The 18,962-nt window shown below is 44.5% G+C and overlaps 1 protein-coding gene across 6 annotated transcripts in view; it reads left to right on the plus strand.

The window, feature by feature from the left end:
* Nucleotides 1-18,962, plus strand: part of TUT4 (terminal uridylyl transferase 4) — a 1,006,035-nt gene that overhangs the window by 418,973 nt on the left and 568,100 nt on the right. For all 6 annotated transcript variants that reach the window (XM_069232665.1, XM_069232664.1, XM_069232661.1 and 3 more), the window contains one exon: nt 13,521-13,671. In XM_069232665.1, coding sequence (XP_069088766.1) covers nt 13,521-13,671 — 151 coding nt within the window. The remainder of the gene's footprint in view (nt 1-13,520; nt 13,672-18,962) is intronic.

Raw genomic sequence — 18,962 nt, forward strand, 5'->3', positions numbered from 1 at the left:
CAGGTGACTGGTGGGTGACTCCTCCTTCTTTTTCTCATTATCTCCTCCGGACTTGCCGCCAAAAGTGGGGGCTGTTTCTGGAGGGGCGGGCATTTCCACTAGCTGGGATGCCCTGGGGTGCTGTAACAGGCGTGGGCCTTTGAGGTTCACCGCCAGGTGTTAGTTCCTGCAGGGTGAGGTGAGAAGCACCTCCACCCAGTGCAGGCTTTGTTCCTGACCACAGAGTGACAAAGTCACTCACCCCATGTGGCCAGAAACTTATCTGGTTGTGGCAGGCTGGCAGGAACTGGTCAGCCTAACACTAGGAGTCGGATTGGCATGCAGGGGGCATCTCTAAGATGCCCTCTGGGTGTATGTTAAAATAAACTGCACACTGGCATCAGTTTGCATTTATAGTGCTGAGAAGTTTGATACCAAACTTCCCAGATTTCAGTGTAGCTATTATGGAACTGTGGAGTTCGTAATTGAGACTCCCAGACCATATACTCTTTATGGCTACCCTGCACTTACAATATCTAAGGTTTGGTTTACGTGCACCTTGCCTTAGGGCTGTAAGGCCTGCTAGATGGGTGATTACCTATGCCACAGGCAGTGGGTTTGTGGGCATGGCACCCTGAGGGGAGTGCCATGTCGACTTAGTCATTTTCTCCCCACCAGCACACACAAGCTGTGAGGCATTGTGCATGTGCTGAGTGAGTGGTCCCCAGGATGGCATAATACATGCTGCAGCCCTTAGAGACCTTCCCTGGCCACAGGGCCCTTGGTACCAGTTACAAGGGACTTATCTGTGTGCCAGGGCTGTACCAATTGTGGGAACAAAGGTACAGTTTAGGGAAAGAACACCGGTGCTGGGGCCTGGTTAGCAGGGTCCCAGCACACTTCCAATCATAACTGGCATCAACAAAAGGTAATAAGTTAGGGGGTAACCATGCCAAGGGAGGCATCTCCCTACCCCATTTTACGGTAGAATTTTGCTGACAGACCACTAGGTCTTGGGGTTTTCTCTGCATGTATTTGAGCTAGGGCCACTGCTATTTCAGTCTCTGTGAGGTCGGCCTCCAGGGACTCCCCCCCTGGTTTCAACTTCCTAGGCAGTCAATCCTTTACAAAGTTTTTGGTCCCATCTACAGGTGCATCTATTTTTGCTTCATAAAAGGCCGCCATAAATATGCCGTGAAAGCCACCACTGTGCACCTGCTACCCCTGTTCCCAACATATTCTCCCGAACATGTCCGCTCTCCCTCTCGCGGTTGCCTAGCCATGCCAGTAGTTTGCTGGCTTTTTCGCAGCTTTATACATACGTTTTTGCTTGGCCAAATAAGGTGTCTGTAATATAATTATTGATGAGAAAAGTGTGAATGGTACGGGCACGAGTTATTGTTATCTTAGGGCATTGGGTATAGCTTCTTGAGATAAGTATAACTATAACTGTTGAATTTCTAGGGTTTTGTGCATTTAAAATCTGAACCTACCACTAATGTCCATATAACCTGTTTGCTTTAGTAAATTTCTAAGGTTCTTTTAATTCTGTTTTCTAACTATAACGACCCTGAAAGCTTTAGTTTTTTCAGTGAAAATATGTGTGTGTGTGTGTGTGTGTGTGTGTGTATTCACATAAAAAAACCAAAGGTTACAGTGACGTTATACTTACGCTCACATTTTAAACTTACGAAACCATAGAAAAACACCAGTTACAGTATGCCTTTTTGGTGGGCCCACTCCTCTATTTTATTAACCAGAAATGCCCCCGGGACCTGACCTACCCAAGGGCAATATCAGTTGCAAACTTTGGAGAAAACTTTTTTTTTTTTTTAATCACAGCAAGATCCGTGGATCCATATGTGTATATTTCTGTGAGTGGGGGGGAAGAAAACTGCTTTTTAGCCACTAGCTAGTTCTAGTTAGGACCACGTTTCGATAGAAAAAGCGTTTGTTGACTTGCATATATCTTTGGCACCATTTGATAAATCTTCACAAAATGTTCCCCCAAAAAAGTGTGCTGTGATTCTTGTTGTGCACGGAAAGTTTTGGGGTAATCCGTCAAGCGGGGGCCGAGAAGGGGGGTCAAAAAAGTTGAGTTTTCCATGTTAATTACCATAGAACCGAAGACTGTGCGCAACGCAGGGTTGGGTTGTTACGGGGCAGGCCAGGCCCTGCAGCCAGCTCCCACTGCGCACGGCCAAAGGCAGTGTGTAGCGCAGAGTTGTGTTGTTATTGGGGTTGGCTGCAGGGCTAGGCCGTAGACCAGGCTCTGCGGCCAACCACCACTGCGCGCGGCCAAAGGCCCTCTGTGGGAGTGGTTGGGTTAATGTATAGTAATGAAGTTTACGTTTAAAAAAAATAAAAATAAAAAAAAAATTCACTGAAAAAACAAAGGTTACAGAGATGTTATAGTTAGGTTCTGAATTCACTCGTACAAAACCAGAGAAAATCAGCAGTTATAATTAGTTATTTCAAGTAACTTTAACTAGCACCCTGAGGTAACTATAACTTGCGGCCTCGCCATACACTGCTAATTACCCCAGATATTACAGAAATCATCACAACTTCTATAACATCCTTAATTAGAATTATAAATAAAACATTAGTAGTCAAATTTTTGAAGAAAAAGCTGTACATGGCGAGGGCGCAAGTTATAGTTACCTTATATAGCTACATTATTTGCCTTTCTGGTACATGATTCTTCTGTATTGCTTCAAATATACCCATTTACAGCCAGTTCTTCTCCACTGTTTGTAGAAGGAGGCTATTGAAATATTTTCAGCACTTTACTTTTATGGGAGCAGGTAGAGCATAGGCAGTCTCAGAACAAGCTTCATTTCTACATGTAATGTACAGTAAGGATTGCAGGATTTCCACACACAGAGTGGATACTCCACAGGAAGCAGGGGAAATATAGGTGTGAACAGTCACTAAGTGGTCCAATCTCGCATGTATTAGGCAGTCCTAGCTTTTTATCCAATAGAACTTTATTGGCTTTGTGAGAGAACAGGGCTGATTGCAGAGGCCCCCTAACTTTTTGCCCCCATTTTCCACTTTTTGCTGGTGTTTTGCTGACTCTGATGGTGCCCTGGGTACTGTTAACCAGTCCCAGGGCCTGTTCTCTGGGTAAAATCAATATGCAAATTAGGCTAATTATAATTGGCTAAGTCAACCTACCTATAAGTCCCTAGTATGTATGGTAGGGCATGTAGGTTTAGGGACCCCAGCATAGGTAGTGCACCCATAGGTGCACTGCTGAGTTGCCCAGTGTCCTATTAAAGGCAAGCCTGCCTTGCTGGCTGCTTTTAAATTAAAGTTATATGCAAATTCGACTTTGGAATTAAAAGTAGTTCCAAAGTCTTAAACTACCTTATTTTTACAAATACGTCACCCCTAAGGTGTGCCCTATGTGCCCCTAGGGCTGGGTGCCATGTAACTATAAGCAGGGACCTTATAAAAATAGTTTTATAACCCCTGGTGAGGTAAACACAGCGACATTCGTTTTTTCCTCATTGTAGTGAATGGCCTTCATAGGCTAGAATGGGGAGACTTTATTTTAATTTTAAAAGTCCCCTTAAGTGACAGATACAAAGCGTTTGGTATCAAATTAATTATTATTATAAATCCTATAACTTCCAGTTGTTGGATTTAATATAACTTGTTCAGGTAAAGAGTTTTAAACTTTACCTGAAAAGTTACCAATGTCAGCCCTGCTTTGTTTTTGCTGCTGTGCTCTGATTGGCTAGCCTGTGGCAGCCTGGCCAGGCTGCCTTGATGAGGTGTGAAGTGGCCTGACTTCACACAAAGAGATGTGCCTGTGGGAGGGGATCTCCCCTCAGCAGATGGTGAGGCAAGAAGGGGGCGGGCTCCCAAACTGGTCTTCAAAGGCAGAGAAGGACATTTGGAGCAACTCAGCAACACCCCCACATCCTGCAACCCCAGACAACTAGGTGCCCCCTTGATTAGATTAGGAGAGGGCAGGAGAGGGGTGTGTTTATGATTTTTAGCCACACCAGTGGGTGGGCTCAGCCAGATGTAACCTCCAAAAATCACTTTCAGCTATGATGGATTTTTGAGGAATGTTGCCTCATGGGATTGATTTTTGCCACACTTCCCAGGAAGTGGTCACCACAGGGTAAGGACCTTACACCTGATTGGAGAATCAGGACCCCCTTGTTTTTCACCCAGGAGCAAGGATAAAACTGGCAGATCTGCACTCACACCTCAGTTCCCTACCACATCCCTACCAGGAAGAACTACAGAAGAAGGACTGCCCTGCTGGACCCCTGGCCTGTACCTGGAACCTGCACTCAGAAGGACTGCCCCAGCTGCACACTTAGACTTCACCACATGAAGGACTTTGCCTGGCTTCAACTGGTTCAAGCAGGGACTCCCGGTTTGCCACAGGTGAAAAATTGCTAACCAGAGTCCCCTGCACCAACTCCTGAAGAAATCAACCAGCTGACCACGGCCCAGTGGCCAAAAGAGTTTGTGCCAGGTGCATTCAGGGAGTTGTAGTCCACACCCCCAAGGATCATCTCAGAGCTTCTGGACCCTTGGGGTGAGCTGTGGACCCCCAAAAGAACCTTAAAAGTACATCTGGGAGAAGATCCAGAAGTTTGGAGAACTTTTGAAAAAAAGCGCCATAGAGGGACCAAACCGCCAAGGCAACTCTAGCCGGCTTGCCTCAACTGCGACACGGCCTGATTTGCAGGTTCGTCCCGGTGAAGAAAGTCTCCAAAAAAGAGACTAAGTCCGAATGTAGAAAGTTGACCGGGACCTCCCAGCCAACATATCTGAGGGAGGGCTCCAGGGACATCGGATCAAGATCCAGGTTTGCCCCGGTCGAAGGATTTTCACCTCGAAAAAACGACTAAGTCTGAAGGTAAAAATCTCCACCGAGGGCTCCCGCGACGCGTATCCTGAGAAGAGTTCCAGGAGGTCGGATTGGACTGGCAGGTTCGTCCCGCTGAAGAAAATCTTCAGAAAAGAAACTAAGTCCAGAGGTAAACATTTGACGAGGCCTCCTGTGAGTTGTAGCCGAGCAGGGCTGCATCGCGGTCGGCCTTAAACTTTGACTTTGCCCCGGTCGAGGTGCGACCAGATGACCAGATTGGCGCTTTTTGTTTCTAGGCGCTAGAAAACAATAATTCTTTAAAAATTCATATCTCCGGTTCCCCTTATCCGATTTTAGCCGTTTTTGTGTCAGTTTAAAGATAGAAATATAATCTATTTTTGGTTTTGGATTTTTAAAGTTTCCTGTGTTTTAGTTAGTTACTGTTTTGTGATATTTGAATGCTTTACACTCTGTCTCCTAAGTTAAGCCTTGTTGCTCGTTGCCAAGCTACCAAGGGTTGAGCTGGATTTAATTTACTAACACCTAACTGGATATAAGTGGAGGTTAGTGGCCTATTGCTAAGTGTAGGTACTTACCTGCCCTTACCAATGGTCCATTTTCCAACAGGCTTTTATACCAATATTAATCACGGTAATAGCACAATTGCAAGTCCTATAAATCAAAGATATATTGTTAGAAATGGGGTTTCTGGTTGGCTAGGGTACACACTTAAGCCAGGTGGAACCGACCACTCTAGTCAGGGTAAGGGAACTACACACCCAAGATGACCCCTGCTCAACTCCTTGGTAGCACGGCCAGAGCAGTCAGGCTTACCCCAATGGCTATGTGTGTGTGTGTGTGTCTGTCTCTCTTTTTTCTCTCTCTCTCTCTTCCCCCCGTGACACATTAAATACATCACAAAAGAGATTCCACACAAGATTTCAGATATGCTGCTCATAAACCAGTGATTACTTTGCCAATTAGGCAACGGTCACAACATTACAGTGAGTGCAAAAAGAGAAAGGTTTCTATGTTGAACATGTCATAGAAAACATCATTATTACACCTAGTCTGCAATCCCTGTAAGAGTATTCATTATCCTGTCAGTGTAAGAACAAATAGGACATACATCATTGCATCAGGGCCCCAAACAAATGCAGCGGGTGATAAACTCACAGGAATCAGCACAAATCCCCACTATTACATGGAGCATCATATGAGCTTCCGTAAGTCATCTCAGCTCACCATAAGTTACCATAAACGCATAGATCGCCAAGTATCTCCCTAAGACCTAGGGTGTAGTACCCCTGCACTCCTGTTAAATGTTATACAGTAGCTTTTTTATGAGATCCGTGGTTACCAGGTGTTAGAAAAGGGGTTTCTAGTTGGCAGAGGTATAAGTCCTGGTCCAAGTAGGGACCACAATCCTATTCAGGGTAAGTCACAACACAATCCAAATTATCCTGTGGCCACCCTCTGGTACTTTGGCACTGAGCGATCAGGCTTAACTTAGAAGGCAATGTGTAAAGTATTTGTGCAATAAATCATACAGTAACCCAGTGAAAACCCCACAGAAATACACCACACAGGTTTAAAAAAATGGATATTTATGTGGATAAAATAAGGTCAAAATGACAAAGATCCCATAAGCACAAGTTGAAATATCACTTTTAAAAGTTTAAAAGTCTCAATCCTTAGAAATAAACCGTTATCTCTTTGTTACACACAGTACCTGGGATGCATCAAAAATAATGACACACTGAGATGGCAAGGGAGGAGATGTGTTGAAAAGTAAGGTGTTTTGCATCTTATTTTCCAGAGTGGCACAGATGATGCGTTGTTTCTTTCCACGCTGCAAGGGGTTTTGTTTTTTTCCTGCGTGCAGTCTTTGTTCCTCACTGCCTTGCAGGGATATTTTGACTCCCAGGGATGATGCGTTGAAAGTCCTTGATACGCTGGAAGAAGGCACAGGCACTGCGTCGATCCGGTAGCCAATGTGTCAAATGTTCCGTTGCAAGGTAGGTGCTGTGTTGAATTTCCAGTCAGGAAGTTGGGGCTCCATCGTTCCGGTCAGCTGTGTGCCGATTTCTCAGCCGCAATGCAGGCTTTTCGACGATTTTGGCAGGCGCTGCGTCAGTTATCGACTCAGAAGGAATTTCTTGAAGATGTGAATTCTTTGTTGGCCCTAAGACTTCGAAAGCAAGCAGCAAGTTCAATCCAAGCACTTGGAGAGCACATTTGGGGAAGGCAGAGCCCTTCCAGCAAAGTCAGAGGCCAGCAGGGCAGCAGTCCTTTCCAGCAAAGCAGATGAGTCCTTTGGCCAGCCAGGCAGCTTCTCTGACAGGGTGCAGGTGTAGGGCAAGAAGTGTCTGAGTTGGTGGGGTCAGAGACCCAGTTTATATACCCAAAAATGCCTTTGAAGTGGGGAAGACTTCAAAGAGGTGTTTTGAAGTGCACAATTTCCCCTTTCAGCCCAGTCCTGTCTGCCGGGGTCCCAGTGGGGGGGGGAGGAGGATGGGGGGGGGGGGTTGTTATCAGTCCTTTGTGTGAGGGAGGCAGGCAAAAGGTTAGGGGATGACCACCCTAAGGCTGTCAGTCTAACACCAGGGCATTCCCAACCCAAACAGGGCACCGGAATACCTGCAGGCCTCTTATGTGACCCGTGGTAATTTGTAGGCTGATTCATAGATGTGAACAGCACACTCAGTCCCACTAAGGGAACTTTTGAACGAGCCCTTGGCTCTCTGGTCGCCTCTCCCTCTAGGTCAGGGGCAGTGGCGGTTTCTGCATGAGGGCGTCGGGGCTTTGCCCTCGTAACAAAAAAATGAAAACAAACTCCCCTAACTCCGTAAAACAAAAATGCACACACCTCTTGCTTGGGGCTGGGGACTGGCCCGGGGCTACTGTCACATGACACTGGCAGGATGACGATGCATTCCATTTTCCTCTGGGCAGGGCAGGCCCTGACTGAGTCTATGATATTTGCCGGGCTGACAAGCTCACAGCCTGAGGCCTGTGAGGTCATCAGCTCGGCAAAGACATAGCTTCGAGGACCAGTCTCCACCCCCTAATGACGTGTGGATAAAGTTAGCCCCGGGCGCTTCATGCTGAAGCCCTGTACCGCTAGGGGCTTCACGTCAGTCAGGAAGTGGAGAGGATGGTCACCCCACCCTTTCCCAATTTGTCAAGGAGGGTGGGTCCAGCCCTGTGACAAGTTGGGAAATGGTCGCCGGGGTAGAGGCTGCAGGCAGCAAGCTGAAAATCGAGTATGTGCAGTTACCAACTGCACAGACTCGAGGTGTCTGCTTCCTGCGCTGCTGTTGGGAGTCGGTCGGACCTTCCTGAATGTCTGATTTGGTTATGCAGTGAGTCGACACCAGGTATTTCACAGGTATTTAAGATAAAGTAAAATACAAGTTTAAAATGTAACTTAAATGTTCTCCGTGAAAGAAAGATGTCTGGGCATTCCCCACCATACCACATTACTTTAAAGCATTGTGGGCGTGGCTTGGGGGGGGGCAGCTGTAGCACAAAAAACACCTTTCTCTCTCCAAGAGCAGGCGCACCGCTGTCTCTCCGACTAAGGGAGCATGTGTCATGGGGCACTGAAGAAGGCGCTGACTATGTGAATGCGCAATCAGAAGAGAATAAAAGACATAAGTCTTTTTGCGAACATTGAGTGGAGACAGCTGGCAGTAAACAAAGACAAGATGCGGTGTACCTTTACGCCACTAGCCACCACAAACATTTCCGACTTTGATCTTGTGAGTTGAATAAGCGGCATCTATTTTCCAAGTTTTCTATAAACCCTCTTTTTAACTTGGACCCTTTAAAAGAGACTCCAGGAAGTATTTTACTGACTGCTTTAATTTTAATCATGCCTAAAAACGGATTAAATAACATTAGAAATACCCTGGGTGCTTGAAGCAGGCCAGTGATTAGACTAACTATTTTCGCATTGCCCGCAGCGGGCCTCTCTCGACATCGAATTAACATGTGAAGCCACTTACTGCCCTCCCTGAATCAACCCCACTGACAGAGGCAGTCAGCAGCTCGTAATCAGACAGGCAGGGCCCGGAGACCAGGTCTGGCTGCTTATTATATTATCTGCTGCTTCTCGTATTCCTGAGGTCGGAGGTCACGACTAGGTCAGCCCATGAATGTAGTAAAATGAACGAGAAGGGATAGATTTTATTGTAGTTTGAGAGGGTTGGCACTCTGCAGCACATAAATCCGTTTTTTTTCGTTTGTGGGAGGACGTATATAAATAACTAAGCATAGCTGTCTCAATGATCTCAGGATTTCTTCCATTTTGGCTCACATGTGTTTCCATACAAAAACGGGCCAAGATCTCTGTCTTTACCAGTGCTTGTTGTAACGCACCTGCTTGTTGAACAATGATTGTAGCAGGTAAGAGCCCTGATTCAGCCTGGGCAGTGACTTAAAACGAGGATATGGTTCGGGTCATGGTTTGTGACCGTTCCCATGGACTCTAATGTGAATTCAGCAATTTAGTTCCTCTCTTATTTTACGTTTTACTTAATCTTGCATTGCCCAAGAGTGCTAGCTTTTTCATCGTGCTGTGTTTCTATATTTTGTTTGTGCATCTTATCACACTTGTATTATGCATACTTTGAGTTGTGCAAGGTGTTTATGAGGGCTTTGACTGATAGCTCTGGTGCTGAGACTGAAGGCAAAGCACAGTGCCTGACAGTGAGTTGGCCTCCCTACAAATCACACAGGACAAGGGTCGTGTATTCCAGTTGCAATAGAAATTCAGTGTAAACTTTGTGAAAGGGGTGCACAGAGGTCAAAATATTTAGAAGGAAAAAAGGAAATAAAGTGCTTAAATTTGAATGAGTGCAGTGTATGTTTGGGGTGGTAAAATGAGGGAGATGAGAGGAGGTGCATTCAGGGGAGAGTGAAAGGAGTGTGTTAAGGAGGACAGAGAAGACATTGAAAGTATGCACATGGATGAGATGTGCAGAGAAGAAGGGCTTACATATCCAACTTAAAGCACAAATAACTGAAGGCCCTAGTCTTTCCCAAGGCCTCAATAATATTTGATTCACAGTCTCACAATTGCAGAATTTAAAGATTTCCAATGTTAGTTATTTATAACTAAGCAATGCTGTTACTCATTTATCTTAAACAGCTATCAACCACTGACAAAGCCAACAGTACTAACAGGTTTTACATGTACGTCAGTTGTGTTATATTTCTGGATGCAATAACACCTGAGAGAGAAACCAAAATACAGGCCAGGTGGCACACTACGGGAATCACAGAAATGTATTGTGCATGTTCCCTTTTTGAGACCCCTCACTTTTTAAATTCACTTAAAGACCTGTCTGCATATATTTCTGCAATACTGATTGCAGCAAGCAGCTGTGAGTGCTTCCTGATGCCTGTTTAGAGCATTTTCTTCCAAAGTTGATGCTGCATGCAGTGCAAGGCGCTGGGCAAGCGCACACATTAAAGGGCCTGAAGTTGTCGCGCTGCACCATTTGTACATTAAAGTAACTGAACATATTAATGCAGTAAGATATGAGGCAGTTTTCAATGTGTTTGTTCTCACTGCTTTATAAATCTTGCTTTCTCACTAAATTCGTTTGCTTTCAAATGTACCATTTGTCAATCTTTTTTCAAATTTTTTCCTCTGAGGAGGGCCCACCCTAGGCCCCACGTTTGTCCATTAAACTTGCTCGCTTCGCTCGCTGCATAAAAGTCATATCCAACTTTTACACCCCACCACTTTCAAATGTCACCAGCCGCCACTGGTCAGGGGCGATACTCCCATCCTGGCCCTCCAGTGCCCCCTGGCTCTGGGGCCCCGCCTGGCACAAAGCCATCACTCCAAATCACTAGAGCACCCAGGAGATAAGTGTCACCCCAAAAGCACTGGTAGGGTGCTCAAGGTCTCTTGAATAAGGCCTCCCCTGTCGTGCAGGACTGCCGATGGCTGTGGGTGCCCTCGCTCAGCGGAACGTGATGTCATGGGCTCCGTTGGAGGCACAGAAAGCATACCAGCACTGTAGGACACTCCCCCAGCGAGCAGATTAGGCAGTAGTAGGCTGTGTTTGTGAGCTGCCTCCGAAGTCCTGAACTCGACACTACACACTGGGGAGCACAAAAACAGAGAGGTGGGCAGCAGGCCAGGACAGTGGTCTCTTCATCAAAGTGGCAGTCTCACTGGCAGCGAAGAAGGCCAACAGGTCATCAGAGCCAAGCAAAGTGTAAGTGATGGTTTTCCTGGCAGCACAGCAAACCTCTGGTGCAGTATGCAGAAGCAGCAGCATCTGGTTACAAGTCCACGCAGTGTATAGGGTAGTCCAGTGTCCGGGAGCAGCTAGCATCAGGTCAACAAGCAGACAAGCAGTCCAGATGAGTCCTTTGTGCCACCCAGCAGACACCAGGTAGCAGGGCAACAACGAGCAGTCCTAATGAGTCTTTTGTGCAGTCCAGCAGTCCTTCTGGCAGAGGTTCAGTCCCAGTTCTAAACTGCTCTTCTACTATACTCAACATGCCTTTGTTCAGGGGGTAACTTCAAAGGGATCATGTCAAGTGAAGCCCAATGCCCTTTCAACCCGGCCCTCCCTCCAGATATCAGTAATCAGTCCATTGTGTGAGGGCATGTAAGGTGTGAACGACCCTCCCTCTCCCCAGCCCAGGATGGCTATCAGTATGCAGATGTCTCTTCTGTCATACCCCGTCGCTCCTGTGTGATAGTTGTCTGGCAAGTATGCACCAAGTAGGGCTGTCACTGCCACAGACGTGGATTGGAGTCAGGATAGAAAGCACTAGAGTTATAACCTCAGAGAATACCCACGTTCTAAAAGTGCCAGTTCTAAAATAGTAATGTAAAATCCACCGACACCAGTAAGCAGGATTTCTCACTACCATTCTAAACCTACTAAACATGCCCACGCTACTCCTTACAGAGCAGAAAGGACCACTTAGACATATATAAAGGATTTCACAATGCAAACCCTGCAGAGGAGTAGCACTCATGTGAAAAACAAAATAGGCTGTTTGTCACTATTAGGACATGAAGCACATAAAAATATGTCCTACTTTTTACATGCACAGCACACTGCCCATAGTGCTACCTGGGGCCTACCTTAGGGGGTGACCTATATGTAGGAAAAGGTGAGTTTAGGCAGTAAACTGTGCATGCAGGTGCTGCAGTGACAGGCCTGAGACTAATTTGAAAGGCTTCTTCTGTGGGTGGCTCAATCTGCGCTACATTCCCACTAGTAGCATTTAATTTTCAGGCCCTGGGTATACCATATACCATTTTAAAAGTGACTTGCAGGTAAATTAAATAAGCCAAACAGGTGTAAGCTAAATATACCAAGTTTTAGGGGAGAGAACACATGCACTTTAGCACTGATTAACAGTGGTAAAGAGTCCAGAGTCCTAAAGCCAACAAAAAGAGGGTCAGAAAAGTAGGAGAAAAAAGGCAAAAGATTTGGGGATAACCCTGCACAAAGGGCCAATTCCAATATATATCTATTACAAAGCTAGCACTGGATAAAGGTGTACCAGGCAATGATGTAAGTGCTTACTTGCTGTGTTGCTACAATTTATCTATGAACTTTAAAATCATTTGAGCTCTGCTGAAGACATCTCAAGAGTGTATAGAAGTTTTCTTGGTGATAATTGAAAAGAAATAAAGCTTACAGTCACCGTGAAGCTCCATCATTTGAGTACAGAGGTCAGTTGGGTCTTTCACAGGGACATTACGCTATAAGGGGGCGCCTTACTCCCAAGATCCTTTGCAAACAGGTCACACAGTCCTTGTTGTCCCATCTATGGTCAGAAGCTCTTTGAGAAGACAGGCAAATTAATAGCATCAACTGCAAAGAAAGTGAAACAAACTGTTGCCGGCATAGACCCCCTGAAGTTCATGCTTCGGACACGTGAGCTGCTAGTGGACTACCTTCTGTAGGGGAGCCATAACTTCCCCTGAATGACCTTCCAAGCATTGATAGGAGCTCTACAGCTCTTTCTTCATCTGCAGGCTCAGTTAAACAGCCGAGTGCTGCCTTCTAGTTTTCTTTTAAATTATTCTTCGTTTCACCCTGATGGAGAGCTGATTGGGGGTGTGGGGGACAAGAGAGGCAGAAGAAATACAGCTGGGGTTGGGCCCAAATTGGCCCCAACCTGGTTGCTACTATTGCAGCAATTTCAGTCGCTGATGTCATAACAGCTGTTGTAGTCCCTAAAGTGTCTGTATTGCAGGTATTCAGAGGGACAATTTGTTTTAGTTTCCTTACCAGTGCAAGTACACAATGCAAATTGTATAACTGCTCAAATGGACACTGAACCCCCTTTCTTATTATTTTTTCACCTGACATCTACCAGAAAGCTAATGCATCCATTTATCGAGACCTAAAAAGTATTTGTTTGAATTTAAGACAAATGTTTGTCTCAGTTTCAGATTTAAGATTGGAAACGTTGATTTGTTTTCTGGGCATTTTCTTTCAGAAAGAAGAAGAAGATTTATAAAAGAAGGCAAATATATAATAAATAACAAATGAAGAAATAAAAATTACTTATTTGTTCTGTTTTGTATTTCAGAAGATTTGAATTTGTTTTCATTTATGCTTGTTCAGGTTTTACTTTGTGCTAATGATTTGCTGCTATTACAATAAAAACACTTTTGATCCATTAAGGAAATTTTATTTTCCTTACCTAGCCTCCAACTATAGTATGCAGAATCTGCAAAAGAGATGGCCATTCAAAGAACGATTGTCCGGAGGACTTCAAGAAAATTGATTTAAAGCCACTACCCCCAATGACAAACAGATTTCGTGAAATTCTTGATAAAGTATGCAAGAGATGCTTTGGTCAGTAAATGTTGTTATTGTTGTTATTGGGTCGAAGTTTTGTTTTCTCACAGGTGTAGGCAATTAATTTAAATGTTTAGATGAATGTTTAGATGTTGATCAGCTTTTCAGCAGTGTTGTGCTGCACAAGTCTTCTTACTGTGCACACAGAACTTTAAGATATGAATTTCGTCAGCTGTTGCATAAAGTGCCTTCTATTTTATGTTTATATATTATATAAAATGTGTAATTGCTTAATATTTGCTGTATTGAAAATGAAATCAATAGAGTGCATACATTGATTTCACTAGTCTGCAGAACGTTCCGTAAGTTAGCACCTTTTAAAAGTCTAATTTCAGGCTTTCTGAATTATGATTTTTACATATTGATTTTTAGTTACTGGCATTTTCTTTATACTCACAGATGTATTTCTGGGACATTGACCTTCCGGCACTGGCTTAAAGAAATACAAAAGTAAATGTTATAAGAACATAATAAGCTTTTATTGAGTGTAAATACAGCCTAGAGACACGGTTTCCAGGATTTCATGTGCTTGCAAATAAACTCTGGGGGTTTCTTTGGACAAACACATCACTGAGCGTTAGTTTTAAGATACGTTTGGTTAGGTTTGTCTGAATGTGCACTATGCAAATGTTGCTAACATAAAAGGAGATGGTTACTCTGTTTTAAATTATCTCTGGTATGCACCCTATAACAAGCAACCAAGGTTCAGATAGCTTGATCAGCAATTAGTCCTTGTTCAGTGCGCAGTTGTTTTGGCATACAATTACCCATCTATTACGCACACTCTTCCAAGTATGGCTCTACAAAATACTACATCCAAGACTAATATTTACGTGCAGATGCACAGTTGTGATCCAGAAAGACTGCACAGGGTTCCCACCAAAGAACCCATTTACTCTGACATCCATGCTTTGGCAAAGTATCTCAACCTAAATAAAACTTTAAAACTCTGCTGAGGCCCATTAGTGCATATCTGAAAACCTGGGGCCAAAGGCGGGTATTGTCCATGTGTTGGAGGTATTCTTGTATGCCAGTTTAATGTCAGATTGATAAACTTGTAGGTCTTTTTTTAGCATTCTTTTGCTCTCGGAGTACACCTTATAACTAGGGAAACCTGCGTGGGGTCCTACCACTCTATCTTTGTCGTTTGCCTTGTTTCTTGTACTTTAAGTTTTAGTACATTTTACTGCAAATTTTATTCAGCTAATCAGGATGTGGAATTTAATAAAATATCTTCTTGTCCATGGGACAGGTTGCTACTTGAATCTACTTGTCCTGTAAAAAAAATTCTACTTGTCCCTTCGGTGCCATGTAGTGCGGCGAAACATTTTGTCAGCAATCTCATTAGTTAACAGCTCTTTTAATAACTTCTGATTAGGGCTACTCCTATGGTAGGTTTTGAATTCTTGTAATTTCAGTCCCTACTATAGCAATTTCCTTATTTTGCTGCCTTTCCGCAAATCTACATACTGGGGCTGGAGGAACCAGTAAGCAACAGTTCCAGGGCTGGAAAGCCTTTAAATCTGCAAACCTACTAACTTGCATGTTTTAAGGATTTTCACCAGCTCGTCCCTAATCTTTTCCCATAATGAGAAAGGTTGGAAATTTACTCCTGACAATTGGCAGAAGTAGAAGTTGTTCAACGGTTGGGGAAAAAAGTGATTGACGGGAAAGTGAACTTGTAAACGCTCAGTAGATTTTCACATGAGTAAATCTACACATGCATGTTTGCTCATGCTAAAATACGGTTCCCAAATATTGTCTAGGAGTACGATGTCCTGGTCTACTTCTGTAAGTTTCTGTGAATTCATGAAAGACACTAAGTCAAAGACATATACCATGGATACACGTTTGTGACTTTCCTTAATAATTGAGTACCTAGTTAGGTCTGGCGTTAACAGACATTTAGGCCCTCATTCTGACCTTGGCGGGCGGCGGAGGCCGCCCGCCAAAGTCCCGCCGTCAGGTTACCGTTCCGCGGTCGAAAGACCGCGGCGGTAAAACTGACATTCCCGCTGGGCTGGCGGGCGGCCGCCTTCAGGCCGCCCGCCAGCCCAGCGGGAAAGAGGCTTCCACGATGAAGCCGGCTCAGAATCGAGCCGGCGGAGTGAAAGCTGTGCCACGGGTGCAGTTGCACCCGTCGCGTATCAGACAGTGAAATACATTTAGGGGCCCTCTTACGGGGGCCCCTGCAGTGCCCATGCCAGTGGCATGGGCACTGCAGGTGCCCCCAGGGGCCCGCGACCCCCCCTACCGCCATCCGGTTCCCGGCGGGCGGACCGCCGGGAACTGGATGGCGGTAGGGGGGGTCGGAATCCCCTCGGCGGCGCAGCTAGCTGCGCCGCCTTGGAGGATTCCAATGGGCGGCGGTACACTGGCGGGTGACCGCCAGTGTTGCCGGTCCGACCGCGGCTTTACCGCCGCGGTCGGAATGCCCATTGGAGCACCGCCGGCCTGTCGGCGGTGCTCCCGCGGTCCTCCAACCCGGCGGTCATGGACCGCCAGGGTTGGAATGACCACCTTAGTGTTTATTAAACTTCTATTTCTCTATATCTGTGGGCTGGATTTACAGCGAGTGATCGCATTCTGCTGATCCACAAGGAGCATATTGGCACACAAAGTAGTTCAGCATATTCTACTGAATGGCGCTTCAAAGAAATACCACCTAAAAGTTCATAGTAACAAAACCTTTTTTTTTCCTACTTGTATTTTTTTCTGAACATTTTTATTTTGAAAGCAAAGCATCATCACTCTTGCTTACAAGCTACTGCTAACATTTGCATCTAATCATAGAGCGTTGTGTGAGCATTATACTTAGCCTCATATTGTTAATCTTTTCAAATGTGTGTAATTGTTTTTGTTTTTTTCCTGGAAACACTGTCAGTGCCAGTGTGACCTTAAAACGTTTATTTATAGCACTAGTAATGAAGGCTTTTCATTTATGACCATAAATACAAGTTCGAACAGCATTAACATGTGGACACACATCACCTCAACTGCAGACAGTACCCTACTCTGTAAACTGACAGCCAAAGGATTTGTGCTGTAGTGGGTTGGGCCTACTTTTCTCAAGGACAAAACAAACATAAGAACTTGTTGCCCTTGACCCCAAACAATCTGTCCCGGGCTTTAGATGATAGGAATTCCACATCCCTGAGCTATATTTTCACTGTAAAGCCATCAACTTACACTTGTACACTAGCTTTATAAAAAACAGTTGATGAAATTAAATGTTGATATTAAGGAATATCAAAACTTTTGTACTGTGTGTTTTGGACAGTCAAACAAGGCGTTTGGTGATTATGCAAAGCTTTGTAAATCATTTCAGGTAGCTCTCTTACTTTCAGTGTATTTATACATTCTGGAACAGGTGGTTCCTGATACAAGCAGGCAACACACCAAGCATTCATCAGTTCTGCAATTACGGAAGTCATGGTGATGTGGCTCAATGATTTTAGACCAAAATCTTTCCTCCCAGTTGTTTTTTCAACTGCATCTGTAATTAGTTGTTTAGGGTCTCTAAAGACTTATTCTTTATTTGATGTTCAAAATCAACTGCAGGCAAAGTCTTTTGAAGAGCCACAGTTGTTTGGCGATAAGATGCATATCACCTTGGGAAAAAGTAATAGGTCATAATCATATAGCACATTTGCTATTTGCCCACTTCCTCACCTTTTAAAAAACCTCTTGTAAGCACCACAGCCATTCGGGCCTCGGATAATATTCCAATTATGCCTTTCAGCAAGAAATTTACAGGACTTCTATCAGATGTGGTATTGAACAAACATATTTACCCACGTTGCTTCCTGTCAAACCACAGTCATTACTAAAGAATGTCATTGTATTCTCATGTAGTGGTGCAAAGTTGGATGGTGAGATTAATTTCAGACTAATAGGTTCTACAAATTGTGCAAATTAATGTAGCTTTCTATGCTTGAGATCTTGGGAATTTTCCTCTTGCCTCCCTTCCTTTAGAAGATTGTTGCTTGCAGATGGTAATGAAGATGTCCCACACTCCCCTCTGACAAGCCTAAGGGTGCTCGACCACGCAACCCCCTAAAAGAGAGCAAGCCCCTGTCCACTGGTAAGGGAACCTCTGGACTCTTTCCACGGTATACTCTATTTGAGTATACCATATAAAGAGCAAGCTTCCCACATTGGTGGCGCAGCAGTAGGGTAAAAAATTTGACTTTTGCTCTACCACTGAGGTAATAAGTTATACTACTAAGGAATTCAAAATTGTCTTTAGTTAAGAAACATTTTTCCAATTTTCGATTTTTTTTTTTTTCGAAATGGTTTAAATGTACTGTTAAGGCCTTGTGTTAAGTCCCTCAGTCCAAACTATTTAGAATTTAAAACACTTTAGTTGGCTAGACCTTTTAGAAATAAACGTAGAATCTTTTAAGTTTCTAAAAAGGTCGCAACTACTTTAGAACCATGGCTGAGGCAGCAGGTTCATCCCAGGAGCTCACCTGGGCCCCTAGCAAAACCTTGAGTTGGCACAGCTTCAGGTCCTCTGCATGGAAACTTGCCATAGGGTCTAAACCCCCAAAAGTCCATCTGCAGCAGTTGCCCGCAGAAAATGTTAGAGCCATGGCAAGCAAAGACGCACCTCAGGAGGAGGATTGGGATGTGGACGAGGATGGGTGAAGCCCACCACAACTCCACTGACAATAATACCACTGGGAGCACTTCTGATAGTACTTCAGGGGATTGGGGACAATGAAGATGCTGTACTCTAGGAGCCAGCTATGAGGATAGAATTAGAGCCTTAGCTATAGAGAATGAAAGACCTGAAATGAGCCTAGGACCCATCTCTGGTGGTAGCAAAGTTTTAAATAGGAAAAAAAGAAGCTTTTGACCCTAAGATCCCCAAAGGGATTGTTCCCAAATATGTAGAAGGTGATGACATCTCCATGTGGTTTACAGCCTTTGAGAGGGCTTTTAAAATGGGGGAAACTCTGGCAAAAGTATTGAGACTACCCTACTCTGGGTGCTGTTCTTAGGAAAGTTTAGGGATAGGCTCCTGACACTGAATGAGGCAGATGCTGAGTTCTAGGACCGTATGAAGGAAATCCTGATTGAGAGCTGTGGACTCACCACTGAGGAATACAGGACCAGGTTCAGGGAGACGAGAAGAACCTCTAGTTAATCCTGGGTGGATTTTGTTGAAGTCTCCGTGAAAACACTTGTTGACTGATTGAAAGGAAACCAGGTGCAAGACTATGATGGGCTTTATAATATTGTTATGAAAGAGCATCCGCTGAATAATTGTTTCTGAAAAATTG

Source organism: Pleurodeles waltl, chromosome 4_2, assembly GCF_031143425.1.
Source record: "Pleurodeles waltl isolate 20211129_DDA chromosome 4_2, aPleWal1.hap1.20221129, whole genome shotgun sequence".
NCBI lineage: Eukaryota > Metazoa > Chordata > Amphibia > Caudata > Salamandridae > Pleurodeles > Pleurodeles waltl.